This window comes from Cariama cristata, unplaced genomic scaffold, assembly GCF_000690535.1.
Source record: "Cariama cristata isolate BGI_N322 unplaced genomic scaffold, ASM69053v1 scaffold24216, whole genome shotgun sequence".
Lineage (NCBI taxonomy): Eukaryota > Metazoa > Chordata > Aves > Cariamiformes > Cariamidae > Cariama > Cariama cristata.
The window spans coordinates 9,469-36,972 of record NW_009620743.1 but is presented as its reverse complement, the minus strand read 5'-3'; the positions used below and the strand labels follow the sequence as shown (position 1 = coordinate 36,972).

General features: G+C 45.3%; 1 protein-coding gene across 1 annotated transcript; it reads left to right on the top strand.

The window, feature by feature from the left end:
• The first annotated feature begins 2,728 nt into the window (after window positions 1–2,728).
• Window positions 2,729–26,667, top strand: LOC104156780 (synaptotagmin-like protein 2). The gene is made up of 16 exons (XM_009701714.1): window positions 2,729–2,829; window positions 5,129–5,280; window positions 10,269–10,362; window positions 11,898–11,991; window positions 12,169–12,262; window positions 12,883–14,004; window positions 15,339–15,437; window positions 17,489–17,580; window positions 18,046–18,147; window positions 20,081–20,250; window positions 21,064–21,166; window positions 21,827–21,988; window positions 22,729–22,807; window positions 23,396–23,495; window positions 24,475–24,680; window positions 26,522–26,667. The coding sequence occupies exons 1-16, from the start codon at window positions 2,729–2,731 to the stop codon at window positions 26,665–26,667; spliced, it is 2,916 nt and encodes a 971-aa protein (XP_009700016.1).
• Window positions 26,668–27,504: the final 837 nt, after the last annotated feature.

The window sequence follows — 27,504 nt, the reverse complement described above, 5'->3', positions numbered from 1 at the left end:
GTTTATGGTGGGGTTCTCCTGTTTCAAACCTCTGCGGTGTCCCAGACACGGCAGCATGGTGCACCCATCATAGGCTGCAAAAGCTCAAGTCGCAGCAGGGACATCCCCGTGGCCCTGCCATGTACAGAGATCATTTCCCAGCCTTGTTTACTCCTGCGGGCCTGGGTCGACAGCTTTGGAGCTCCTGAGACTGCCAGCAAAACCTCCAGGTGGAGCGGTTTTCTGGACCAGCTCACTTTCCCACAGCGAGCACATTAAGTGGTTTGATTTTTAACTATTAAAAACAAAAGAAGGAGTTGACCGTTTGGTTTCTGTTGACCTTGTCCTTCTAATGTAAGTATTCCAGTAAGATAAAACATTCTCAGGGAAAAAAAGGCTATTTACAAAGAAGTAGCCGCCTTTATTCTTTTTCTAATTGACTACCGTACCGATGAATAAATATGAGTCTTTGCTGAAAATGTTTTCTGAAGTACTTTCAGCCCACATGTCATGGGTTTGTTAAAAATAAATAAAAGTTCTAGAGAAGCAAATACTGTGAAAACTGTGTCCCTAGATACTTCTTTAAAAATAAAATCTGTCCCAGAAATTTCTGTAAATGTCTTTGTAGAAGTAGGATTGTGCCTGAGAGCCAGAGAGAGTAGATGGTTGGAACCAGGCATGGAAGAGCTGTGCCAAGCTGGATGAAACATAGCTTTAAACAGTAGAGGTTCATCAGGGCTTTTTATTACTGTTTCTGTTTTAACTATTTAGAGTGGTATCAATAGTTTCTCGGATGATAAAGGCTCTAATTGTATTGTGACAAGCACAGCCATACTTGCCTCAAAGAAATATGAAATGTTGTTTCCTTTCCTCCAAAGATTTTAAAAAAATAATTACAGCGTTTTGTGACAATGCCCATTCCTTTTGCAAGCCTTTTTATGTGGTGGTCTGTGGTGTTTCTTTGTGAAGGTCAGATGCCTATTCTTTCTTCTAACATGTTGTTACACCATTTTGAAAAAGGCAAACATTTGGGAATGTGTTATCCGTAAAATAATGTAAATCTGTGAAATGATGTCAAATGAGCAAAGTTCAGCTGAAATACTTGTGCTCAGGTTTGGATATGCCAGTTGAAGGAAGAGGTGCACCATGTGGAGACAGTCCAAAGAAGTGACAAAAATGATGGAAACTCCAGCTCTGAGGAACCTGAAGGAGCTGGGGGTGGTTAATGTGGGGGCTGAAGCCTAAAACCCTGTGAGGACGGCTGCAAAGGGAGATCCCCACGGTGGGTAGGACGGGCCGACATCTGTCAGGGTAGGCAGGAGGAAGAAGTTGCTTGCTGCCAGTTGGCTCAGCACTGAAATAGGTGGCCCAGGAGAGGTGCGGTTGCCATCCTCAAAGGGGCAGATTAGACAGAGAGTAAGGGTGATACAGGCCTTGAGGTTAGGGAATGGGCCTGATGACCTTCAGATCATGTTTGCCATGAAAACTGAGCTTTATTAATTGTTAATGACCTGACTCGCAAGGCTCTGGCTTTGGGAGAAAAAGCCAAGTATGGTGAAACCCACAGTCACCTGACAGGCTTGGAAACAGTGGGAAAATCCCATTTGGTAAGCTAGAAACTGCCTACATGGACATGAGCAGAACTTCGGCTCCTCCGGAGGTATGCCTTATTGCCCTCAAGTTGGCCGGGAGAGAGGAAAAGGCATAAAGTAGCAAAGCAACACGTGATTTACTCTTTCTCCACGCCCTGCAGCCTCTGGCCATTTTTGGTGTCTGCTGAAACACAGTGATCTGCACCAGTACTGTTTGAATAGCAAATATCAGTGCAGCATAAAGCAAAGTGCACACGTATTAGGAAATGAGCAGCCTCTGGTATTTTATAGCATAACATGCAGCAATAACACTTGCAGGTTGCTGTTGTGTCATCTTCTGATTGTTTTACAAAGGTTGGCTGCTTATCCTCGGTCTCATTTAGGGTAGAAAGAAGTGAAGAAAGAAGAATGGAGGTAAAAAGCAAGCAAGGTAATTTATATGCATATTTTGCTTGTAGCATGCTGCGTCAGCTGTTTACCTGTTAGTAGGAAAGCAGCTAAAATAAAATACTGTCTTGGGTAGGTTAATACCGTGTGAAGAGCTGTAGGACGGGGAGGAAAGTAGGGCGGCTTGTTTTGGAACTTGTGCCGAAGAACAAATAAAAACCCCCAATGTACACATTCGGTTACCATATGTCGTGCTTATCATAAAAGGCATCTCGGTGCTATTTCTTTGCAGGGATGCTTGAACTGCACGGAGGCAGACTTCCTTGTTGAAGAAAGTGCATGCCAGAGGTGCTGGGGTTGCCGGTGGTGAGATGAGCTTTCGTGCCTGTTGAGGCAGCTAAGGCGGGCGGCAAGCTTGCTCCTTCCTGTGCTTGCCTGTTTGATTGACGTTGGCTTCCAAATTGCTGTGACTGTGCCTGAAGAAAAGCAAAGGAGCAGAATTTTGCTGAGAGACTTTTCCTGGCAGAGGAAGGCATGCAGTGCAGAGAAACGTGCCAGCAAAGAGCCTGGAAGTGCAAGTCCAGGTGCTAACACAACTTCCACCCAAGCCATGCTGTTGTGAACTCCTTTTTCTCCAGCCGCGTCTTGCTCAGCGCACCAGGGCAGGCTGCACAGGGGCTGCCCATGGCATTGCGGCAGGCTGGGCTGGATTAGTTCCTTGTGTGTCATTGCTTCAGCTGTCTGAAGAACTGAAGAAGATTGCAGGGAAGATGTTGGACTTGAGCTTCCTGACCGAGGAGGAGTATGAAAAGCTGATGAAGGTTCTGCAGAGAGATGCAGAGCTGAAGAAGAAGGATGGAGATCGCATCAGGTGAGAGAGCATGCAATAACAGCAGGACGTGAGCTTCCCCTGGGGGAATTTTTTACTTCTTACAGCGAGGAGTGTGTGTGTGTGTGTGTGTGTGTGTGTGCAACAGGGAGAGATACAGGCTGCAGCAATACTGTCTCTTCTTGCTCAGATCCTGATGGATCTTTTCATTGCACCTCCTGCTTTCTCAGCCATCCTGCTGTCGCTGCTGTCTTCTCTCTGCAGGATTGCAGGGCTGGACTCTCCTTTTGAGTTAATCAGCAGCCCTCAGAGACGCCAAGCGAAATCACCCCTTTCCTGCTCTGGGGAGGAAGATGCTGATTTCTCAGTGTCAGAGGTCCAAGCAGGGGAGTAGCTGCTACCTTGTTTTCCTTACTCGACAGCACAGAAATCCCGTAGACTGTTTTAAAATGGGGCTTTACATCCCCGTCTCTGCTTTGTATCCCTCCTGTGCTCTTTGAGGTGGGTGTGTATGCAGCATCCGTCGTGCAGGCAGAGAGGGGCAGCAAGAGGCTACATGATCTGCCGAAGATTTGCGGGGAGCCGTTTCAGAGCCAGGAATCGCTCTCAGTTCAACTCACTTGCCACTGACCATCCTGGAGCTCAGGTCTGGTTGATCGGGATTGCTTGTTGCTGCTGTCACTTTTTAAATGCCAGCCCTTAGACCATCTGGGTTGACAGTATGCACCAGGCTCAGGAAGCTGGCACCGAACTCTCCACAGCAAGAAATTAGTAGTTCAGTGAGTGTGGATGGCACTGTGCCAGTTTATCCCTGTTAAAGATGTGAGACTTTGACTTGCTGTTGAGCCAGAAAAGAGTAAGCCACATGTAGGAGGGATGCTCAAGGCTTGAAGAGGGGAGTGGGTAGCTTTGCAGCGGGCTCCGGGGAGCCTACGTGCCCTGGCCTGTGCTCGGGGGTGAGAGCTGGGGAAACAGAACTGGTGGTGGCATGCAGGCACCTTGGACTTGAGGTGTGTGTGTCTGCGTGCTCTTACATCTCCTCTGGACTGGTTTCCAAAAGGGTTTATTTTTTTTCTCTTCTTTTTTTCTTTTTCTGAAATGCGGTAAAATTTCTGCTCTGCAGTGCATGTTTGGGGAAAAGAGTGTTTGGATTATTTCAGTTTTGTTTCGCTTCTCTTTGGAAGCTGTTGCACAGAAGGCTTTCATTTGGGAGCGAAGTGAGATCCTAACCAGAGTAGTGCCAAGTGCCCCTTGCTGTCGGTATGGCTATATGCAGTAAGACCGTGCAAGGGTGGACATGTTTGGCTCCAACACAACCTGCCTGCTGGGCAAAATGAAGTCAATGCCATTACACTGGTCGGGTGTCAACAAGATTAAAGTGTGTTCCTACATCTCCTCTGGCCCAGCACTTCGAGACCTTCATGGGGGCGAATGCAGCCCTGATTTAGATGGGAGCTGTGCAGTCCTGCTGGGCCCCCCAGCACTGCCTGCAAAGGCTTGAGCCCAATTATCCGATACCTGCTCCCTCCTGGCCTTTAGGCAGCCCAGTGTGACCATTCAAGGCTCCATGGTTAGCTGGGGTTTTCCCCCCTCTTTCTGAGAATTGGACTGAAGTGGGAGTTTCCTCTGGCCTCTCGGGTCTCGCAGGGACCCTGCATTGTGGTGAGCTGTGGAAGGCAGTGCCAGTTGAAAGGCAGCTCATTCAGCAAGTCGTGGTGTAAAAACAAAATAACCAGAGGAGGGTTAAAAGTACAGGCTAGCCAACAGAGCACTGATGGGTTTAGGTGCCAAAAACCAGCCCTGGGTGTGCCCGAGCGAGTTCCAGCAGGAGAAGCTGTGCCAGGAAGGAGAGCTAACTGTTTGAATGCCAAAATTGGCACGGCAGGAGAAGCAGGGAGAGGAGCAGTGTCCAGGGAGAACGCTGCAGGGAGAGGTTGCTCCCCTAAATAACATGATTTATTTCTATGCTTTGCATCAGATTTGATCAAAAGGCTTTGCTGCGCATAAAGAGATTAATAGACAAATGAAATGGAGACCTGCAAACAGCTCCACCCCTTACCAAACACTCAAGGCTGCAAAGCAAATGGACAAATCTCCCTGCCGGCTGACTCTGATTTGGATTTGTAAAATTTGGAAGAGGTGAAAGCCTGTGTCTACAATGTGCTGTTCCATAAAGAATAAATCAGCTTTTGTTTCAATGCTGGTTCGGCCCTTGTGATTGCAGAGAATAATCTCTGGATCCATACAGATGAACTGTATGGACAATTGTTACAAAGGTGGCTCAGGGGAAGTCGAAACCTTGGAGATCTTTTTGGTGTGTAATGTTCTCATTGACTTTCAGGCGGTTACAAGGCTCCATAAAGGATGAAAAGAAGAAGAAGTTTGTGACAGGTGAATGGTTTTCAGAAGTGAAGGCAAAACGGTTTCAGGAAGACTTAGAGGGGCCAGATCTACTTCGGGCATCGATTAGAAGGAAAAAGGGCAAACTAGAAAGTAAGTATGTTAGCGTGCGTCTTAAAAAAAACAAATTGATGGAGTAGAAAAAAGAGGTTAAGTATGGGGGTCTCCAGTATGGAGGTCTCCCTGTACTGGGCGCATGTTGGGACCAGCCTTTGTGTTGTGATAAGGAGATTCTCAGCTAAGCTTTCAGTACTAGAAAAAAATACCTGATTATCAAAATCGGGGCCCAAAGAAAAAATTACAGTGTGGTAGAGGACCAAGGCAAAAGCTGTTTACGAGCTACGTGCAGTAAATGCCTTTCCCTCCCTTCAGCTTCTTCCTTCCAAAATGTCTGTTTGTCAGAGGTCACTGGTACCATTTCTTGTCATAGAAGCAAAAAGGGAAAGGGATGATGTAGGCCAATTTCTGGCATCAAACTGATATGTGTGGGTCAAACATACCCACCCCCACCCTCCAATTCCTAGCCTGGTCTGACAAAACCAGCCAGCTGCTCTCGCGGGCCCCTGGAGTGGTGGGGTCAGTTGCATCTCTGGAAAGGGAAGGGGTGCCTCTCTTTTTCTCGCACATATTTGCCCACTTGAGAGGGTTCATGACTGGCTTTTTACCTGGGAATAATTCCAAGGCACAATGTGGTTTTCAAAGTAAAAAGGGCTTTGGGGGCAAGTCTGAATGGCACCCAGGCTGCTGTGCCATAGCAAGGGTATATTTGGGACCATGTGCTAATTCGAAGCAGATGTATTGCGTGTTGTTTGACATGCAGATGAACTCTCATGGTGGTATGTAAAATAGATCAAATCAGGTTTGTCAGCTCGGAGCAGAGAAGAGAAGAGATCAGCCCCATGTGAAACGAGCAGGACTGTGCTTTGAGTCCAAATGTAACCAGCCTGGAGCTGGCTCTTTGTGCTGAACATTTGTGCAAAGCAAAACTAGGGATGATTCACATCCAGTCCTCAACATTAAGACAGGCCATCCGACTCTGCAGCAGGACTGTGGGACTGCAGCCCAGTCTCACACAACCTCCTTGATTATTTGTCGGGGTGGGTAATCACAGATACTCAGACATGGCCAGCGAGTTACTGGCTGCTGCAGCTGCTCAAGGAAAGCCATGGCCCTGATAGAGAGCTCTGAGCAAAGTCTACCATGGTCCCTTATATAAAGACCCTGTAACTGGGCTGTGTTGTTTTGCAGTAAAGGCTACTGTTAGGTAAAGACTTACCTTCCACCTGTCCAAAACTCGAATACCATCTCCACCAGTTCAGTTCTGCCCTCTTTCCTGGGCCCAGCTGCCCATTACTGCTGTGGGGTAGCAGCAATATAGATCACTTCTTTGTCTGGTGGGCCTTGTCAGCCAGGATATCTCTGTAACATTAATTGCCTGGGTTGAGTATACCCCTCTCAACTCCACATCACTTAGACACATTCTCAAAGCTAAATGCTGGCTAGGGTCTTCGCTGAGAGCCTCGTTTTCTTTTTCCTTTTTACTTATCTGTGACAGCTTTCATAACTTAGCATAGGTTCATTGGAGCCTCTGATGCAGAACTGACCCATCATATTTCATATGAAGGTGCTTTTATCTTTGGTATTAAGGATTCATGATGTCATTAAATTTACTATTTTATCATCCCTCCAGAATGCTAAAACATAAAATCCTTTTCTAGCTTGACAGAATTGCCTGGCCATTTCTGCAGGGCATGTTCTGCTTTTTGAGGATGTGCATTTGTGCTTGCACCCCCTTTGCATGAAGAGACAGATGCTTCAGCAGCCCCTCTGCTAGGGCCCAGGTCAGACAAATGCTCTGTCGTCTGCAGCCCAGCTAGCAGCCAGCAATGAATCGGATTCATCTGCCTTTTGCCTTGCCAGAGGCATCGGCACTCTTAGCTTGCTGCCCATTTCAGGAAAGTTTGAAGTACTCTTGGTTTTAGATTTAACTTTTACTGCTGATGTGCATGTATGAGATGTGGTCTCAGGCTATCATCTAAAGTAATCTCCTTAGTATAGCAGTAATATGCAAGTTATGTCTTTGCATGTACATTACTTGACTAATTTAGGAAGGAAGAAGCAAATGTTCCTAAATTACTATAGTAATTATGTTTAGATTTAGCCCTCTTTATTTCTTTTTCTACTTTATTCCTTGCCTTTCTTTCTCTTTTTCTATTCTCAGACTTGTTTTGGTAAAGCACAGGTATAACATATGACTTTATTCCCTGCTCTCGCTTTTCCCACTGCCATTTTACAGCACTGGTTGAGGATCAAGATTCTGCAGCGAATGTTTTCACCTTGTGATTACCTATTGCGCGCTCAGCTCCTGCAGTGGTTGCCGTATAGATTACCTCCCTTCAGATGCCAGGGCAAGCACTTGTCTCACTGAGTTGTCAGCAAGAGTATTGCACTGGTGAGAGCAGCGCTTGGCCCATCAGGGACCAAGGATAAGGCCCTGTTACAAACAGTTTGGCCGTGCAGCTCACGGTCAATCTGCTGTAGATGAGATAAAGGCCTTTGCTTGCCATCTTGACACCTTTGTTTCTTCTGGAAAGATCGGAGTCATTCACCTGTTGGCTTTCAAGGTGATGAAAGGGTGCGTGTTCATTTAGCCAAATCAGTGTAACTCCAGGGCTGTTAATTGTGATTTAAGTCTTTGATGACTGTGTTAGGGAGTGAAATGAGAAAATTCCTGCATGGAAAAGCTCCGCTGGGATAATTGCTGGCATTCCCTTTGCATGGTAAGTGGGCTGAGGAGGAGTGGAAATTTATGCCTGCACAGGAAAATGCCCAGTGACCTTTTCTGGAGGACGGTTTTAACCCTCAGAAGGGAAGGTTGTGTCGATCCCTAAGGGTCTTCACAGTTGGTATTGATTATAATAGAAAACATTGATAATCGGTAAAATAGGTGGATACCCTATATTTAAAGTACAGCCTGCAGAGCAGGACAGATGGATGAATTTGGTGATAACTTCTCCTTGAGTTTGTCTGCAATGGATGAGAGCTAAAAATCGTCTAAGAGAGAGAGCATTTTAGCCACCCGCCGAGGCAAGTCAGCCCCGATGGCACAGTTAGCTGTGCTTTCCCCAAGTGTTGAGTGTCTTCATTTTAGAGTGATAGGAAATGAGTAAAACAGCTAAAGAGTTAGAGCAGGAGTGGCTGTATACATATGTATATAAATATATCTATGGACAAGTTAAACTGGTCAGGCCACTACTAATTTCTGTTGGAATTTGCTTCTTATTCTGTCTCATCCTAAAGTTAGCAAAGGCATTTTGCTTGTCTTGATGGATTATAACGTACTAATAACCTATTTGTTTGTGGTTACAGAAGCCAGGTATAGCTGTGTCAGTGGCTCAGCCATTTTAAAGGGCAGTGATTTGGATGGGAGGAAGCGAACAGCTCCTGCTGCCTCTGCCAGCCAGGAGTGGGGAACTCTGTCTGAGGGGGAAGTGTCAGTGAAAAGCAAGTATGACACAATGCCTTTGGAAGCGAGGTGAGAAATGAATGCAGTCTTTGGTTGTCAAGGTCTTTTCAACCATGACAGGCAGAGGGAAAACGTAGGAGCTCTGTGTTTGGTTCCTCTGCTTCCAGAGCAGCTACCTGCTGGCATCTCCCTCCCTCGGATCTGGGGCAGAAGAGGAGGACGTGGCTCACTGTATAAATAAACACTCCTCAGCGTGCCTTCCCTTGCCTGCACGTGATGTGGCCTGCATGTGCCACCAGCCATGCCGCAGCTTGTCTCTCCCGAAATGATGTTCAGTGATGCTTTTTGCACATCAGTGTTTACATGGGCAAAACACAGTCCCTCTCTCAGAAACATGCTCTCTAAAACTGGCTTGTTCTTACACAACCAGACTCCTGTCTTCCAGCACAAGCAACTCCCTGACTTCCCACTGCTGCAGAAACCACGGGGCCACCCAGCTTCCATCTCACGTGTGTGCCAGACATGTGGTCCTAACGCAGACAGCCCCGGCAACGCCTGCTGTGGTCCCCTGCACCGCAGGACCAGGCACTGGGCAGGGAGGAAGAGTTGGGACTGCAGCATTTTTCTCCATGGGGATGCACAGGCAAGGGGGAATGAAGCTTCATCTTCAGATATCCCTGTTACCTGCGGGCTGACCGTGCTGATGCTGGATGGCACCACACGGGCAGCACCAGTGTGACATTGGTATCACAGCCTGTCCGTAGGACTGCTCTGCTCTTGGGCTTAGTGCGGTTTTCTGACCAGATAACAAGTGAGGCTGTATTACTTAATGCCACACCTGAATCTGTTGAGCCTCTGATTCTATTGTGTTGTGTAATGAAACATATCTTAAAGAGATTTGGCAGTTTTTGTAACAGGTAGATTTACTCTTTAAAATAGACCTAGCTGGATGTGAATAAATAAGTGCAGGTCTTGTTGACCAGACTAAGCTTAGTTTTTCATTGCTGTTTGAGAGTTTAATCCTTTTGCTTTTGCAGTAGCAAGAAAGCCTGTTTGCCAGCAAAATGTCTAATGCAACTTTATACCCCGGCAGGCTGCTGTAAAGGTTACCGTCTTCTATTGTTTATTCTTTAGGGTCTTTGAGAGCTTAGAAGACATAGCTGAGCCTTGTGCCAGTAAAAATAACAGGGATCTCCTCATTAACTGTATTGGCCTCCTCCTTTGTTTGCCAAGATCGGATGACTTGAGTCAAAACAGGAAATGGCTGAATTTAAATCCTGGTACGGATTAAATTTATTGACAGCCGCAGCAGTGTCCTGCAAAGGCTTCCAGTGATGCTACAACTTTTGGCTTGAGTCAGGCGTTAGGCAGCTCGCTTTGGCCTTTCAGACCCGTGGGGTCTGGAGGTGCCTTTGCTGCGTGGGGAGCATGGGCGATGCTGCCCCGGGGCCTCCTCCATCCATGGGGAGAGCAGGCAGAGCCCCCCGTCAGCAATCGCCTGTTAAATCCCCAGGGTTTGTGCTGGTGGGGCTCATTTAACAGGCCTTTTCTTTCCCCAAACAAAACATACCGACCATTACATGTTTAAATAAATGTCATTTCTCAGTTATTACAGATGAGGCCAATGAGCGCATCCAGATGGGTCTGGAAAGCAAAGCTGCCCCGAGTCCTGCCTTCCCTGAGCACGCTGCTGGCACGGGAGAGGAGAGGTAACGGCTGCTGCTCGTGCAATGCTCTGGCTGCTGCTCTTACTTCTAATGAAAATTGAATGCTACCCATTAAATCCTGGTCTTTAACTGAGTTTCCGAGACTGTATAAGTAATGGGTTATATAGGATATTTTTAAAATCCTTTTTCCAGGAATTGTCAGAATATCAATCCTCCCCTAATAACTACCTGCTAATGTGCTTATCCCAGAAAGGTCTTTTCCTGCATGATTTGATAAGGGGTCAGTAAAATGGAAGCTGTGTCTAATGTCAGGATATTCTGGTTAGTTTCTCAAAGTAATTATGGTTTTATTTGTTTAATTTTTGCCATGGAGCAACACTAACAAAGTGAACTGTTTGAGGAAACTGCTCATTTCCTGCTGGTGCCAGCTTCTGTGTCCAGTGCTCAGCACTCTCCATCAAGGCTTGGTAGGATTTCACGTTGTGCTGACCGAGCAGAAACACCCACTAAAAACACTCCAATGAGCAAATCAGTGACCTCACTCAATATTTGTGGATTGTGGAGAAGCCATTAAAATATTCACATGTTCATTTATTGTTGCTCCCATATCATTTGCATTTTTTGTCAGCAGAATGAGGAGTCATTCTTCACAGGTGGCAATTGCTCCAGTTTAATATTAAATGGGCCTTGACAACACTCCCAAACCTCTTGCAGCTGATCGTTGGGCATTGCTTAATGAAGGATCCAGGGTCAACAAACCCAAGATGCTCCTGCTTTGCCAGCACAGCAATGGTCCTAATGTGGTCCTAATGGTTTTTCTGGGAGCTGATTAAATCCTGAAAAGCTTGCTTTGTTTTTCTCATTGAACCCTAAGCACAAAGCATTCCCATATGAAATCTCACCAGCTTGACTGCTGTTCTTCATCTGAAGAGCAGCCGCCACTGGACGCTCCCAAAGATGGTAGAAACAGTCAAGTAAACATGTGTTTCTTCCATTTATTTACCAGACAGTTAGTAATTAATTTATATTCCAAGCGTGAAGATTTATATTCTGTACTATAGTTTTGCCTTAACTATTGTTTTCGTAATCATTCCTGTAGTTTCTAAATCCTCCATCAATCTGGTTATGCCTTTGGCCTGAACTCGGAGGTGTGGCCTGTTCCTTCCTGGGCCATAGGATGGAAATGGGTCTCCCTCCTGCATGGCTCCTGGGCTCTTCTGGCACTGCTCCTTCCTGTGTTTTTCCCTATGGTTTTCTCCCAGAAGGAGAAAGCCTGAATAAACGTAGAAGTTGACACCATTGTTTTTATTGAGCAAGTTCTGTGCTGGCTGCAGTGGGGGACACCTCCTTACTCCCAAGTTCAGGTCATTTAACATGTTCCCCAGTCCTTCCAAGCAGTAATGGAGGAAATAAATGAAGGCAAGAGCTCCAGGCAGCCTCGTATTGGGCTGGGTCAGTAGATCAAAGTGGCAAAGTAGCTGAGCAGAACTGAGATGATGTTGAAGACTGCCTGATCACCCTACCAGGCACATCAGTACCACTGATCTCCTTGCTCAGACATTTCTCCTCTCCCACAGATCCAGCACACCTGCTCTTGATACCGCAGAGGAGCATAAAATCTTGCCAAAACCAAAGCCAAGACTTCATGTCCTGCTGTCTGCATCACACAAGGTAGTGTAGGCACAGCCCCTGCACTTGCTTTCGTTGTTCCTTGGACCTTCACACAGTCTGTACCTACTTACAGGGCCTCCACAGACTGCCTGCCCTGGTGTCTGTGTGCTCGAATAAAAAAACATTTTTCCAGTCTTACCAGTTTATGTATACTGATAGGGTTTGTTTTCCATTCAGAGACCCAGTATACATGATGTTTCTTCCTCAGAGAGTGATACTGGAACAAGTCCATTTGTGGCTGCAACAAACAGCTTGCATTTGCCTAGAAAAGGTAAGGTTTTTGTTCAGTGAGCCATTGGTGGTTTTGTTATTCAACATCAAACACCAAGAGACAAGGTGCTTTTTTGTGTGTGTACAAATGAATAACAAAGAGTATTTCTTACCTTGGCAGGTAAGAATGGGCTGACAACATTTGTATGAATTATGCCCAAGGCAGCAGGGACCAAGAAAAAAAAATCCAATTACTAAAACTTCTCCTGGCTCTCAGTACGTTTTAAACAGAGTGCTTGGCTCACGGCTCCTTAATCCACAGGTCCCAGTTACCTTCTCTTTCCTGCCTTGAATATATAGTGTGGTTTTGGTACATAGCAAATAGCCAGTAGGAAAGCTGTCAAACTGAAACCAAAGTTGCAAACAAATCCCCAACTCACAGCAACAATTTAGAGTTCAGTGGATTTTTTTCATGTCCTGTTGCCAAGAGAAGGTCTGGGGTTTTCAGGGCTTCCTTCAGTTGGAAGAGGGCTTGCTAGCATCTCAAAATGAGGAAGAATTAGGAACATATTGATGGTTTCTGGAAACTACCCCCAGCTTCCCTTTGAGAAGCTGCAACCCAGACCTTCCAGGGAAATACGATGTGATGGGACAGGCTTTGAGCATTTGTTGTTGTTGTAGGTCATGGAGTATCTCCATTGCCCACCAAGCTTTCAGAGGATGCTGTGCCTCAGCCCAGCAGTGTGGCTGGAGGAGAAGCTGCTGATGGGGCCACTGGTACCACAGTGGGGCCAAAAACTCCACCCGAAGAAACTTATGCTCCCAGCAAGATACCAGTTAGGAGGAAACCAAGCAGAACTTTCCCCAGATCAGAGCAATTTGTGAATTGTGTGGGACCGGCAGAGAACAGCCTTGCAAAGAGAGAGCTCCTGGCAAGCCCCAAACCACTGACCACAGAGGGGGAAAGCAGCCAGGCTGTGAAGCAAGGTGTGAACTATACGATCTCATCAATGAGTAACAAAGAGGAGGATATTGGCGTTGATCGTGAACACTTCAAGAACTTGAAGAACTTCTGGGAGAAGGGAGCAGACTCTGTAACAGTGGGAAGTGTGCCGGAGGACCCGAGCTGGGTGGAGGCAGATGGTAGGCAGTTCAAACTGTGCCGCTCACTCTCTGTGCAGTCTGGGCAAGGCCGGAACAGCGAAGAAAAACCTGGCATCTTCACCAAAACAAGAACCCCCTACAAAAGGACAATAACCTTGTCTTCCAGCGAGGAAGAACCAAGCTATGTAGCCCCTGCAAGGAAGGGCTTGGTTTCCACCATTCCTAGATCCACATATGCCAAGAGCAAAGGCAGCCTGGTTACAAGAAATAACTCGCTGAGTGAAAGCAATGGGAAGCCGCCAGTGCCAGAGGAAGAGAAGACCGCACAGTGCTGCTCCAAGAAATCCAGATTGCCTGTGCGAGCGCCTTCCGTCAAAATCGAGTCGCCTACCAAAGAAGCGTCTGGCAGCACGTTTGAGCCAGAGACGCCTACAGACGAGTTTATCGTGGCAGAAGAGCGCAAGCACACAGTGAATTCCCTGGCGAGCAGGGTGCAGATACTGATCGAGCCTGTGCTTACAGATGGTGAAAATGATGATGAGAAAGAGGAAAGATCTGATTTGGACACTCCTGACAACATGGAAATAAATGGAGAGCTAGCTGACGAAAAAACTTATGAGTCTTCAGACAAGCCGACACCCGGTGAACCAGCCAGAGAGAGAGAAGCCGTTCAGGGAACGGACTCAGCTGTTTACTCAGGTACTGAGGGCTGTAACTGCACCCTGTGAAATCCCAATACAGAATCATCCCTAAGCCTGTGTTCTTCCCTAACCCTTCTGCATTTTGCACATGTTCTTCATTTGTCCATTTATCCTGTATTGCAATTTGTGCAGAGTTAGCATGTGTGGAATGTGTTTAGCAAACGGCTCTGGAAACAAATCTTGTGTAGCACAATGCGACTGTAAAAGGAGGCAGTGCCATGTTTCCTCACCCTGCTCCCCACCACCAGCCCTTGTGTCTTTCCCGCAAGCCCCTCAGCTTGGGATAGCCCTCCATTTCTTTAGTGCTACCTACAACAGGTCACAGGAGCTTACTTTAATTCACTTGCTGGGAAGACTGTACTTTCTTCAAATGTGGGGCTGGAGGAATTCTTTGTGGTGGTAGAGATAAGTCTGACACAAATAGAAGAAATAAAATGTGAAGCAAAGTGTTTAATAAATACATTTTCTGTTAGGCTACCTTGATATAGCCGCTGGCTGTCAGTGCTTAAATGACATTTTGGGTCTTTTGGGAATGCACAAGTGAATTATTTGGATATTAAACTGTCACCAAAGTGAACTGAACAAGGAGTCTGATCTTTCTGGGTTCTGATACGATGGTGGTGTCAATAGTATCACCACTTTATCGGTCTCTTCCTCTGGGTTTGATGGACTCTTGTAGTGACTGTTACTATGAGCAAAAGTTATTGTTAATTGCAGTTCATTCTACGTGTGGGCTCTCATTGCCCACAGCTCTGCTCTCTGCCAAGCAAAGACCTGGGAAGAGAGAGCTTCTTACCTCCTTTTTCCAAATTTCCTGTCCTCATGTACTTGGGTAAGATGTGTTTGAGAGGATTTTCCATAGAGTCATCTGATTTTTTATATTTTAACTGTGTTACTTCTTGGCTTATTTTCTCCCTCATAGAACATTTATATGAAAATCCTGAGTTGTACTTCAGGAAAACGCAAACATTTCCTTTATATACCAGATCATTCTTATTTCTCAGTTGTTTTGCCTTATTATTACATTCATTTCAGGATGATATTAGCAGATGGCTGTGTTTCACTGGAAGCTCTTTGTACGTGCTGGTCTGTTTTAGGGACTGGGTTAATCCAGTGTTTATATTTCCCATCATAGTGTGAAGAGTTTTTCTCAAGGAGAGACATTAAAGCACACTGATGATTTGAAAGCAGCCCTGTGTAATGTAACTGGGCAGTGTGCTCTAAGCAGAGTGCACAAGCCAGGAGAGACACACACACATGCGTGCTTCTTGACACGCTGCCCATTTGTATTTATTTATTTACTGTATTGATTTGGCTTTTCATGTATTCCAGAGGAAGATGGGGATCATTCTCCCGCCGCTCAGGCATTGGCCCGAGCAAATAGCATTAATCTTGCAAAGAGCATGGTGAACATTTACACAACCACAGAGAGTGAGTAACATCTTTCTTTCTCCTTTTTGGTTTACATTCCCTGAAGGTAATATATTATGCCTGAGTTCTGCATCCCTGGTGCTTCTGTGCATGTACCAGGCAAGGAAAATGACATACTGTTTCATCATCAAATTAGAGAGCTTATAGTGCCTCAAATTAAATTCAGAGCCAGGAAATGGCAACTAGATTGATGGTATGATGGTGTCTTCAGCAAAAAACGCAGGGGCTTCAAAGGGTTGGCAAGAAGCTTGTACCCTTCTCTCCTCGTCCCCCATCAAGTACTGCAGGAGCTGCATGGCAGCCTGCACAGTGGATTAATCAGAGGTGCCAGACCTCGTGCCCAGTGTGCCAGTTGTGCCGCAGACTCCCGTCACACGCTCACTGGGCTTGCAGTGCCCGGCCTGGGCCTCTCACCTCACCCAGAGCAGACCCCATTTGCTGGACTGATCTCCCTAACTACCAGCTGGGACATAGTGATATGGTGATAGTTTCTCCCTGAGAAACCAACAGAAGCTAAGGAGAAGGCAACCAAGAAAGCAGCAGCAAACTTGAAGAAGCCCATAGCCACAAAACTCATCTGTGCCACCAAGAAGCCCAGGAAAGCTGCAGCCAAGGACGGCGGCCTGAAGGAAGGCAGCAGCAGCCTCTGTGGCCAAGAAAGCCAGTAACAGTCCCCAAAAGATGAAAACTGGCAAGCCCAAGAGGACAGCTAAGAGCTTACCTAAAAGCAAAGTGGTAAGGCAAAGGCTGCCAGGACTGAGGTGAGAAGGCTGGGAAGGCAATGCCCGAGGAAGGGTAAAGCCACTTAGAGAAAATGCTGGAGCCCGTTTAAGTAAGCCTGACCTCTAGTTATGGGAGGGAGGAGAGAGTCCCCTCTGGGACCGTGTCGGAGGCAGCGTGCAGGTGGGATGCGCCCCATCGCCCTGTGGCTGTGCCCACCCTGTCTGGTAGCCTCATGCCAAGTGCAAGTCCTGTCGTATGGTGCAGTGACATGTCACACGGCACGGTGGCTCGAAGCTTCAAGTCCCACATGCATTGGTGTTCAGTGACGTGGTCTTCACACGGACAACCAAGATTTTAGCCTCCCCTTATTAAAGTTTATTTAGAGCCACGAACTTCATCCTCAGAAACCCTCCTCTGCAGCGTTACACTTACTTGTTTGCAGTATAACAAGTAGTCTGTGGAGAGAGCTAGATTTAATGCTTTGTTCATGTTTGGAAATAAAAATAGTAAATCTCAAATGAATGGTAAATCATATAAAAGGCAAATCATATAAAAGGAAAATGCCAAGGAAGCTCTCAGGCATTTTGAGCACTGAAGAACATGTCATCATGGCTAACATGCTAAACAAGTGTGTATATATGCATGCATGTTTATGCACATACATCTTCTAAAAACAAGTTCTTCTGGGATGGAGATAGTCATCTTTAAGGGAGTTATTGAGGAAGGATAAAGATAGAACAAATAGGTTTTATTTAGACATTTAAGCAGTCCAGTAACAATCTTTCTAAGTTGATATTAAGCTTTCTGACTTTCTTCTTTTAGATATCTGGCTATTGTCCACCTCTTTGTCTAGCAGAGTATTTGAGAGGTGTATGCAATGGTGAAATTGTAGGTATAAATATTTTACAGCTCTCTTGTACGGGGTAATGTGCTACGAGATGAAAATGTGAGCACGTTTGGTTTGTTTGATAAGGAGACAGATCTGTATGGTTTTACTCTAAATTAAATCTGCACAAAGAAAGTGGTGCAAACAAGATGCACGTCCTTAGGCTGATAAGTCAATTAATTACCCACTAGAGGGAGTTTGCACACTCCCGCACATTGAGCAAAAAGACGTGGAAAATAGCCGTAACATGTTAGCTAGCAGGTTTTGTCTTGGGGAGGGTCAGCTTCAGTGGCAGACAACAGAGACGGGCAAGTAGGTGGTACTCAGGTGCCTTCCCCAAGCTTTTCCTCCTTCCTTGTGCCCTTAAACAAAAATGTGACTTTCTTATATTTTCCTGACTCTGACAAGATATCTTAGTGCCTTTTTTTGTTTGTACCTACAGCATACAATAAACCTCATTTGATACCCCATCAGTTTCTTGAACCTGAAAGAGTCAAAGAGCTGAGCAGATCCTCTCCTCTCCTGTTGTCTGAGGTAGGCTAGATGCCAGAAATGGCTGGAATAATGTTCACAGCATTCCCTGAATGGCAGTCGGTTTCATGAGAATGTTTCTCCTGGACACCAACAGTACTTGCTTTAGAGCATGCCTTGGTTATGTCATAAATAAATGAGAAAAGCCTTAAGAGAAAAGCCCCCAATAACCCAGACCAACCCTTCTGTCCTGGAGGAGTTTTAGTGTTTCCTTCTGTCTCAAACCAGGCTGTTCTGTGCCTTTTCCAAGAGCTCAGGCGATTGCATGCAGCTCTGTTTGGAGGCAGTTAATGATGACGTTCGCTGCCGGTCGGAGGGAATGCCTCTGGGGAGACTCCCTGCGCTCTTCTCCACTCTCTTAACCTGATCGCTGCTTAATGGGACTCTGCTGAGCTATTGGTTTTTCTCTGTAGTGTTGCAAAGTGGTCATACGGCAGAGTTTAAAGATGCTTGTTATTTTCTGAGCAGACTGAATCAGACACGGCTTCGGAAATCAGCTTCCAGTTTAACAAGCACAAAAAGACGCCTAGCATTGGCAGCCACTCGTCCGACATGGCATCTGTCTCCTCGGTAGGTATTTAACGCGTACATCTCGCTAGATAGGGTGTCTCAGTTGGATGCGGTGATGCTGCATTTAGGCTGATACTGATGATGTGGCCTCCGGAGTATCCTGTTGGTTTCTGCATGGTACATTATTAAAAGAACGGTGATGGTTAATTACTTACCTGCATTAAAGGAGTGTTTCCAGGTACCATCTCAAATTAGAGACCCACTGAGTCATTGTTAGACAAATTCACAGTGAGCGATAGCCCCCAGTCCGAAGTGCGGATGCTCTGAAGCCTCACAGCGTGCAGGAGAGAGGAGGGGGCCTTTTTCTAGGTGAGGAAATGAAGCACACCGCTATTAAGTGACATGTTTGTGGTCCAGCTCCAAAAGAGCTGGGACTGCAGACGGATGCCCTCTGCAAGTTCATCCTTCACTTTATCAGCAAATTCAAGGGAACTCAGAGTTGGATAGAAAAAGCATGATTCAGAGCTTCAGCTTCTAAGGAAAGCTGAAAAGAGCTGAGTGTGTTTAGTTGAGCATTTTTAAAAGATTCCTTAGAGACAGTGTTTTGTCGGGGGCTGCTTAAAAGTGCTTGAATTTGCTGTATTACTGTTACAGGTATCTCCGAGGTGTATATGTGAGATTTAAAGAACATATGTGAAGCAAAGCTGGTAGGGAGAGGTCAGGAATGTAGATAAATATGTTAAAAAAACCCTTGAACTTTGGGGCACATGAGTCCTTCTCCTAGTCAGGAGAGTCTGGGAGCTATAAATGAGCCTTTTGTGTCCAGATCACGTAGGTGTTCTTGAAAATCTTGTTCAGGATTCTCTGCTGGGGTGAGTATCCTGACAGGATGGTAAATGCAGCTCCAGGGACTGAGAGGAGATGTTTAGCAGGTTCTTCTAGGCCATCATAGAAGGAATTCAGAACTGAAGGAAATAGAGGGAGACAGAGAAGAATTGAGTTAATTCCTATAAAAGTTTTTTGATAAATGTTTGTGACTGTACCACAGAAAAGTGCCAAGAGGGTTAATTATTTGCTTTGTAAACATCGTTAGCTTTTATGTTATCCAATCAGGAATTATGAGTGATTGGTGCAATAGAAAATTCTCTCATCTCTCTGGAGCTGTGTTTTGTTTCTGCTTCATCACTTTCTGCCAGTGAAAGACAAAGCCTTGGAAAAAGAAGCCCAAGGCATATGGGCAAATGCAGTTTGTTCTGGGAAAGGGAGTGACTCTTGGGTGCCTAGCTCCTGATTTATACCTGTAGAAACCTCATTTTCCTGTGCCTTGAGGCAAGTAGATGCACTCAGGCTGCCTCTGGTGGGACAGTGGCTCTTCAGGACAGAGGTTATACTTATTTCTGTTTTGTACAGCTCCATGCACATTGTGAGCAAGGAACAAGATAGTAATAGTTTTTCCTACGTTTCTAGTCGGATACGGTTCTTCCTTGCCTGTTTTAGAAATTGATTGACAATTGTGACTATATCTACCTGAAATAATAAGTTCATATACAGGTAATTCAAATTCTCTCAATATATTTCTTTCTTAGTGATGAGACTGGGTCAGGATAGCAGCTGATTGTACCGTAAGCATAGGGAAAGGGAAGAGACTTGTGTGGTCCCCCTAGAAATATTTAATTCCATTTCCCAAAGTTTTGGGATTTAGGGGTGAAAAATCTTCTGCATTTCTTGAGCATTTAGGAGAATAGTGCTTCTAAGTCCTGGTCTAGGATAGCACATCCCTGTGAGACCCTTATTCAGGTTTCCCAACCTTTGCTTGTTTAAGCACAGCTGCAGATTTGGACCATTTCTGTGTCAAGGACAAAATGCTACACAAGGACAGAAACTGCAGATTATTTCTCTGGGAATGGGCTTTTCAGACTATTGTCTTTATCCAGAAACCAAGTTAAGAGAGTGCCTATTTCAGTGGCACTGACCTTGCTCTTCCACCTGGCAGGTGAGTGGCAGTGTGCTCAGTGTCTACAGCGGTGATTTTGGGAGTGTGGATGCCCAAGGTACCGTGGAGTTTGCTCTAGACTATGATGAGAAGAACCGGGAGTTCCAGGTTCATGTGTCCCAGTGCAAGGACTTGGCTGTTGTGGATGAGAAGAAAGGCAGATCTGACCCGTGAGTGATGCTTTGGTGCCTTGTGACTTCTGCATTGCTGAATGTTGTGTTCTGGAGGATTTTTTTTTTTCTTATTTTTTCTCTTTTTGAATGTCATGGTTTCTTCCTTCAGAGTTCTGGTGCATGCTTACTGCTGCGACTTTCCTAGCTGATGGTTCTGGAGCCATTGGCGTCAATAAATAAGTCTGTTGCCAGACTTCAATTTGAACTGATTGAGAAAGCTTTGATCACTACAAAGACAGTTCCTGTTATCACTGGAATGTCTTCTCTCTGTATCCATCTGAACCTTGATCTCTCCATGGTGAATACACTTTGGTAATAACTCTGGTGATGCAGACGCATGTCTATATGGAAAGAAAGTCCATAAAGAAGTGGTGTTAGGGGCACAATGGTAGTTGTACAGAGATTACCGATCTCTAGTTTGAAAGATGACGAAAAGGAGCTTGGATTTGAACCCTGAGAGAGAGAGACTTAAAGACATTCCACCTCTTTCCTCCTCTCTAATTTCACCCAGATTTTGAAATGCTATAGTTATGGGTGTTTCACAAAATGGATACATGGCCTTGCTGGCTTCCCATATTGCCTAGACAGCTGCCTGTTCTGAATGTTGGTGGCATTCGCCCCATCTCCAGTGAGATTTATATCTTCACATGCAAGCCAAGGTAATATCCTAGCAGGTCTATTAATTAGTTTTGCCCTCAACGAATCAACTCCAGGTCTTTTGTTTCCATGTCACTGTTCACAAATGTTGCCTGCTTATTAGAGCTTGGTGATGCGTAGCAATATCCAACTGGAGTTTGTTTTCTTTTCTAGGTATGTTAAAACTTACCTGCTCCCAGACAAAGCTAGAATGGGTAAGAGGAAAACTTCAGTGAAGAAGAGGACAGTGAATCCCATTTACAACGAGGTGTTACGGGTAAGAACAAACACGTGCTCTGAAAACCTGGGTTGTAGCAGGGACCCGTACCAGGTCAGGTCTGGAAAGATCCTGCCTTCTTGACCCGACTTCTTCTCCTACCTTCTGCCAATGCTGCACTGCTCTTCCCTTGGGTTTGTGAGGGCAGAGATGTTAAAGGTTTCTCTGCATCCATCTGTGTGGCAGTCAAGGTTTATCTGCCAAAGCTACACAGTGATCTTTGGATGAGATAGGGACCTGCAGCCTGTGCTGCCTTCAGCCAGAGCAATGGCTGTTCTTCTTCCCTTCCCTGGCGCACAGTCACGAGGCATGGGACTAGTAAGAAAAGTCTTCGTTATGTGATCTTACTCATCAAAACCTAGAGGAATATTTAACAATGCCTGGGCCTGTGTTAATAATTCTCGAAAGAATATTGGTTTTGCCCTGTGACGAACGGAGTGCTAGGTTTCCTGTGCTCAGCAGAAAAGCTTGGTCAGGGTAGTAGCGTTGCTGCAGGACAAAAAAAGAGATGTTCAGAGCGAGGCCAGTCCATTACTGCATGTGTGGAGTGGGTTTGAGTGTCTCAGTCGGAGCTCATGCAAGCTTTTGAGTAGTTTATTTCCGGTTGTGAAAGAAACAGAAGAAAAATTTGAACAACCTGACTTCTCTTTCTTCCTCTAGTATAAAATAGAGAAGATGGTATTGCTGATCCAAAAATTAAATCTCTCTGTTTGGCACAATGATCCACTGGGACGTAATAGTTTCTTGGGAGAGATTGAAGTAGACTTGGCCAGCTGGGACTGGAGCAACAGGAAACTCAACTGGTACCCGCTAAAGCCCCGAGTAAGTGCACCTCAGCTTCAATCCCGCTTCCTAGCCCAACCATGAAGCCTTTAAGGAGGTTGGAAGTCCTTCCTGACTCCTCTGAGGTCTTTGGGTGGTGTGGTGGAGCAGAACAACCTGAACTGTGCATAGGGAAGTACAGTAGAGCACCCACAAACCCTGGACATGTTAGTGCAGTATTCAGTGCTCTGAACACAGGCCTTCTCGGGTCTTGTTTGGTGACTGATCTGTAGGAACACTTTCATAAATGTGATCTGACACTAATCAGCAGAAACTCTGACATGACATTGTCTCTCTCTCTACTCACATAAAGACCATCCCTTAAAAATAGACAGTAGAGTACTAGGTGATGCAGTTGAACATGCCTTGAGAGGTAAATATTCAGGTGCCACTTTTGTAAAGCCTGTGCAGCTTCCTGCATGCTTCTGGATTCAGAGGTCTGATATGAGATCCCTTTTAAGAAAATAAAGGACATATGTCTTTCAGAATTAAGATGCTTAATTATGTCCAACTGGACGTGTCTGGAAGGGCAGCCTTGCTCTGAATCTTCAGGCTTTTGGTTCTGAGGAACTGAATTTGAGAACAAAGCCACAAAGAAGAAAGCTGCCCTGAGAACAGGCTGCCCCAGCCATGCAAAATTAGTTTGTCCATTTGTGCCCCTCCATTGAACTCAAAAGCTGTTTGCCTTGCTATGTTTACATGATCCCTCGTTTAGTCAGTCATAACTCTTTCTGTTTCAGAGCCTTTCTGCTGTTAATGGTGTGGATCATCGAGGAGTGATGAATTTGTCTATTAAGTATGTCCCTCCAGGAAGCCTAGGTAAAATGCGTTTCATGCGTTAAGAAGTATTGCCCATATGTGGACATGCAACTTGCAATGCCTCATCTGTTTAAGGGCTGGTTAAAGAGTAATCTCATTAGAGCAAGATCTTAGAGATCAGCACAAAGGCAAAACCAGCAGTGCCTGAGAGCACTATCTGCAGCCTACATCTGACTTTCACATCTGGATTTATTGGGAAAGTACTGGGGAGAGACGAAGGGCTCCACAACCTCAAACTCAGCAGCTGTTATGAGCACTGGGCACTGTGGGGTGCTGTGATGTGGTAGCAGCAACACACAGCCCCTCTTACTGTGGGGCAGGCACAAGGCTGGGTTTGCCCAGCAGTTCCCTCTCCTTTCGCATTTCAAAGGAGCACCAGCACATTGTGTCAGGGGTCCTCTGCAGCTGCAACTGTGACGGGGCTGGTAGCAGTGCTGTGGCCTCCAGGCAGAGGGGTGCAGAGCTCATGAGGGATTGAGTATGCAGAGAAGTCAAGTTGCTCCCTCAGGTCCCTGCAGAGGAAACCTATCATTTTGCTAGCTATTGGAAGGATTGGCGCAACAGTTTTTCTCTTCTCCTAAATGGCAGGTCCCAAGAATCCTCCCTCTGGCGAAGTTCACATTTGGGTCAAAGACGTCAAGGACCTACTGCAGTTGCGTCCTTCTGGAGTTGACTCCTTTGTGAAATGGTAAGTGCATGAGCATGGTGTTGGCTTTGATCCTGGGTCTGTGCCTCCAGAAAGCGGTATGCTTTGTTCTCTTTTCTCAAGCTCACCTAGCTGTGCCTCTGTACCATAAAGCCTTCATCTTGCATTGGGCTCTGTAGGAGAAAAATTGCCGTTGTTATTCACTTGTGGCCAAATTAGGAAAATCCTTGCTCTTGTTCAGTCACTGTCTATGACTCACTCAGTGATTTGCCTCAATAACGTGTGAGTGAGAGCAATATGTGAGCCCTGCACCACAGCCCAGTGTGTTCACATGAAGTTGTGAATTTTGCCTTGATACGGGCTTGCCTGCAAAGTTTGGGGATTTGTAAGGGACTTGCCAGAACCGACATACAGATAGTTGGATCCTGCTTTGATCTTCTCCAGAATTTAGTATCTGCATGTTTTCTGCAGCCTGCAACATCCATTCTGCCTGTTATATGGGAGAAGGTGCTGCAAATATTACAGAAAATTTAAAATCTTTTAAGAGGATTTTAAGATTTTTTCAGTGCTTTGAAGTGCTCACCATGTTTTTTCTATATTTTAAATCCTTACAGAGTTCTCCTGCAGAAACGTTTGCTGCTCTAGAAACCTAATTGACTATTTTGAAATGCCCTGTTAGGCATCTAAGTGATGAAAATAGAAATACGTGAAAGTAATGTCAATTTTTTTAATGTAAAATGTCAGTTTGCAAAAAAAATTTGCCAAAAGCAGGAAATCTTAAGCAAGTACCCTCCTTTCTGAAAATGTTTGCCTTTAAAATGGATTTTCGTGGCCGAAAAAAGAAAGTTTCATTCAGGAATTATGAACATTTCCCATTAAATCTACAGAGATTTCTTATGTTGAGATCTAATTCCTCCTTTCTTCAGAACTGAGGCTTGTATAGACCAAGGAACTTTGTAGGAACAATTCAAATCTCAGGTGATATCCAATACTACATGCTTTATTTTCTCTCCTCTCAAAGCTATGTTCTTCCAGACACCAGTAAGAAGAGTTACCAAAAGACCCGAGTCATAAAAAGAGACACAAACCCTGTTTTCAATCACACTATTGTATATGATGGCTTTCATACAGAGGATCTAAAGGATGCTTGTGTTGAACTGACTGTGTGGGATCATGAAAAACTTACCAACCATTTCCTTGGAGGAATCAGGCTGGGCCTTGGGACGGGTAAGTGATTTCCTTTACATTAAATGAACACTGCTACCATACTGCTGAGCCACGAGATACAATGGTAAGTTGCAGAGCATTTTCCTGTTGAAGAGAAACCAGGGATGAGGAGTCTCAATAACTGGTGAGAGTCTTGGTACTTGCACTGTGCCTTGGATGGAGGGGGCCCTGGTACCATGGTACCAACCCTCTATTCCTGCATTTTCTGCCAACATCAGCTCTGAGGTCTGTCAAAACTCAAGAATCTCCTTGGGTCCATCGGAGAGTTTTCCTGCTGTTACAGGAAAACAAGCTGGGTTACAAATCAACATTATATTGATGCCTCTCCCAGGGAAGAGTGCTCAGAGATGAACTTGAATGCCATGTGGGACAGCACCACCTGGTGACTCCCTCCACATCACCTCCTCCCTTGCGATGCTTTAGTAGCAGAATAACTAATATTTGAAAAACAGGGCGAGCTACACTAGTTGGTCTGATAGGTAATCAGTACTGAGAGTACATCAGCTGGAATTAAATCACAAATTGGAAGAATGGAGTTGTCTGGGTGTAGACTAAGGTGTTACTGTTGGTTTTTTGTTTTGTTTTTATTTGGGCGATGTAGTGCTGAAAGGCCTCAGCAGAGGTGCCATTTGCTCCACTGGGAGACAACCACTGCCTCTGGGAGATGATGGCATGGGGTTCCAGTTCAGCAGAGGACTTAGACCTGTGCTTAGCTGGAAGTGTTTTACTTCAGTGGGGTTACAGAATCACAGAATGGTTGGGGTTAGAAGGAACCTCTGGAGATGATCTAGTCCACCCACCCACCAAAGCAAGTTCACCTAGAGGAAGTTCCTAACTTGATCCTTGAAGTTAGGAAAACTCCAATATTTTTAAGCCACAGTTGTAAAGAGCAGATGGGACCATCTGCCATTGTCCAGCTGTCCAGCATCAAGGTTTGTCCCTCTCTAAACATCCTATCCTAGCTTTCAGTGTACCCCATACCTAGGCTTTGACAGATAGCCTGTTCATCTTTGTATTTTTGTAAGTGGCATATCAATGGTTTTCTAAACTATTTATTGTTAAGGAAGAGGGCTCTCTGAGAGATGAAAGGCAAACAGAAGATTTCAGAATGTTGCAATGAAGAGTAAGTGTTCATTGAGGGTATCGGGAAAAGGCTCATAGTGGCTGGAAGATCTGCCTTGCAGGTACACCTGTGTTTGTTGGATTTGCTTGTGTGTTCTCCGTTTTCAGTCTCTGACACATGACCAGGAGAGTTGTGAACTATCCAGTGGGAAATGGCAACAAGACTAAGCTCATAGGCAAGATGTAAAAATACCAACCCCAAGATAAGCTGTGATCCAAATTTAGACCTTTATCTCCTTGACAAGTAGTTGGCACGTGGAAATTTGGTTGAAAAATTGACTTGGAATTAATGTACACACTTTTCGGCTATCACATGTTTGATTCCTATACAAATGAGGTGTAGGGCAAGAGAATTTTGACAAATACCCCACTCTGTCCACAAGAAAATCTTTTAAGGGGAAAACCAAGCTTTTTAGACCTTCTTTACCATTCCAAAAGATGCAGAAAGGGCTTGAGCCCTGTATTATTTTCCTTGGCAGGTTATGTTTAGGGTTCTTGCATTTTGTGGCTTTTACCTTGACTTCATTCTGAACTCTGATGTAAAATGGAGGTCATTGGCAGAAGAACAGGAGGTGTTTAGGGTGCAACTTGCTGAGGAGAAGTCAGCACCTTTTATGTTAAGACGCTGCCTGCAATAGTTACATCCCATTGAGTATTTTTGCATGGAGTGGAAATTCTTTGTGTAGCTCCCAACGTTGTAGTTTTCTTGTTCTTTACAGGTTTGAGCTATGGCATCTCAGTGGACTGGATGGACTCCACGCAAGAGGAGGTGGCCTTTTGGCAGGAGATGATGTCGGCTGCCAATGAATGGATTGAGGGATTGCTGCCACTGCGCTCGCTGGCAGGGAGGAAAAAACTGAAATAACCTACCATTTGTGCAATAGAAAGGCTGAATGTGGTCATTAGAATTAGGAAACTTCCTGCACCGAGGTGATAGAGACCATCCACGGGGTTGGCGAGTGTCAGGTTTATAAGGCAATTGATGGACAACACTTCGGAGATGTTAAAAGTTAAGTACTAATTCCCTGACAGAGGACACGGAAGATGCCAAACTGATGCTATACTTGATTCTGACCAAGAAGAAACTTCGTTTCCCTTTTTATTTGATCATTTATGTTCAGTGTCTTCAAATTCCATTAAGCTCTGGGAACACTGGCAGAAGGAAAAGGAGATGTAGATTTTTTTTTTTACTGTTTCTTGTGCCATTTTTTTTTTTTTTTCTCTGCAGAGATGTAGTTGTACTAAAGCAGCAGCATAGTATTATTCGTATTCCCCTGCAGTGGTACACTTTGCACTTGATGTAGAATTGCTCCGAGTCACCAGCAGCACAATCTGAGAACGGGAGCTTTGCGTTTGTTGCTGGTGATAACACATCTCTAACGTGAGGAAAATTGAGATCCAAGGTGAATCTAAAGAAAGAGAGGACTATTTGAAGCAGAAAATGAAGCAACGTGAGGAGGATAACAATGAGGAATTCAATATATTTGTTCCTTTCTGCTTTAATATGAAAGAGCAAAGTGATGGTCCTGCAGCTTGTGGGATTTTGCAACCAGAGGTTGTTTTCGTAGCTTGCCCACAGGCTTCCTCACTGACCTCAGGCGCCTAAGTTTCTCCATGAAAGGACAATTTCAGTGCAATATAAACTAAAGTGCTTGCCCAAGTGTAAAATACGGTTGCATTGCTGATGGGCCTAATCGCACCT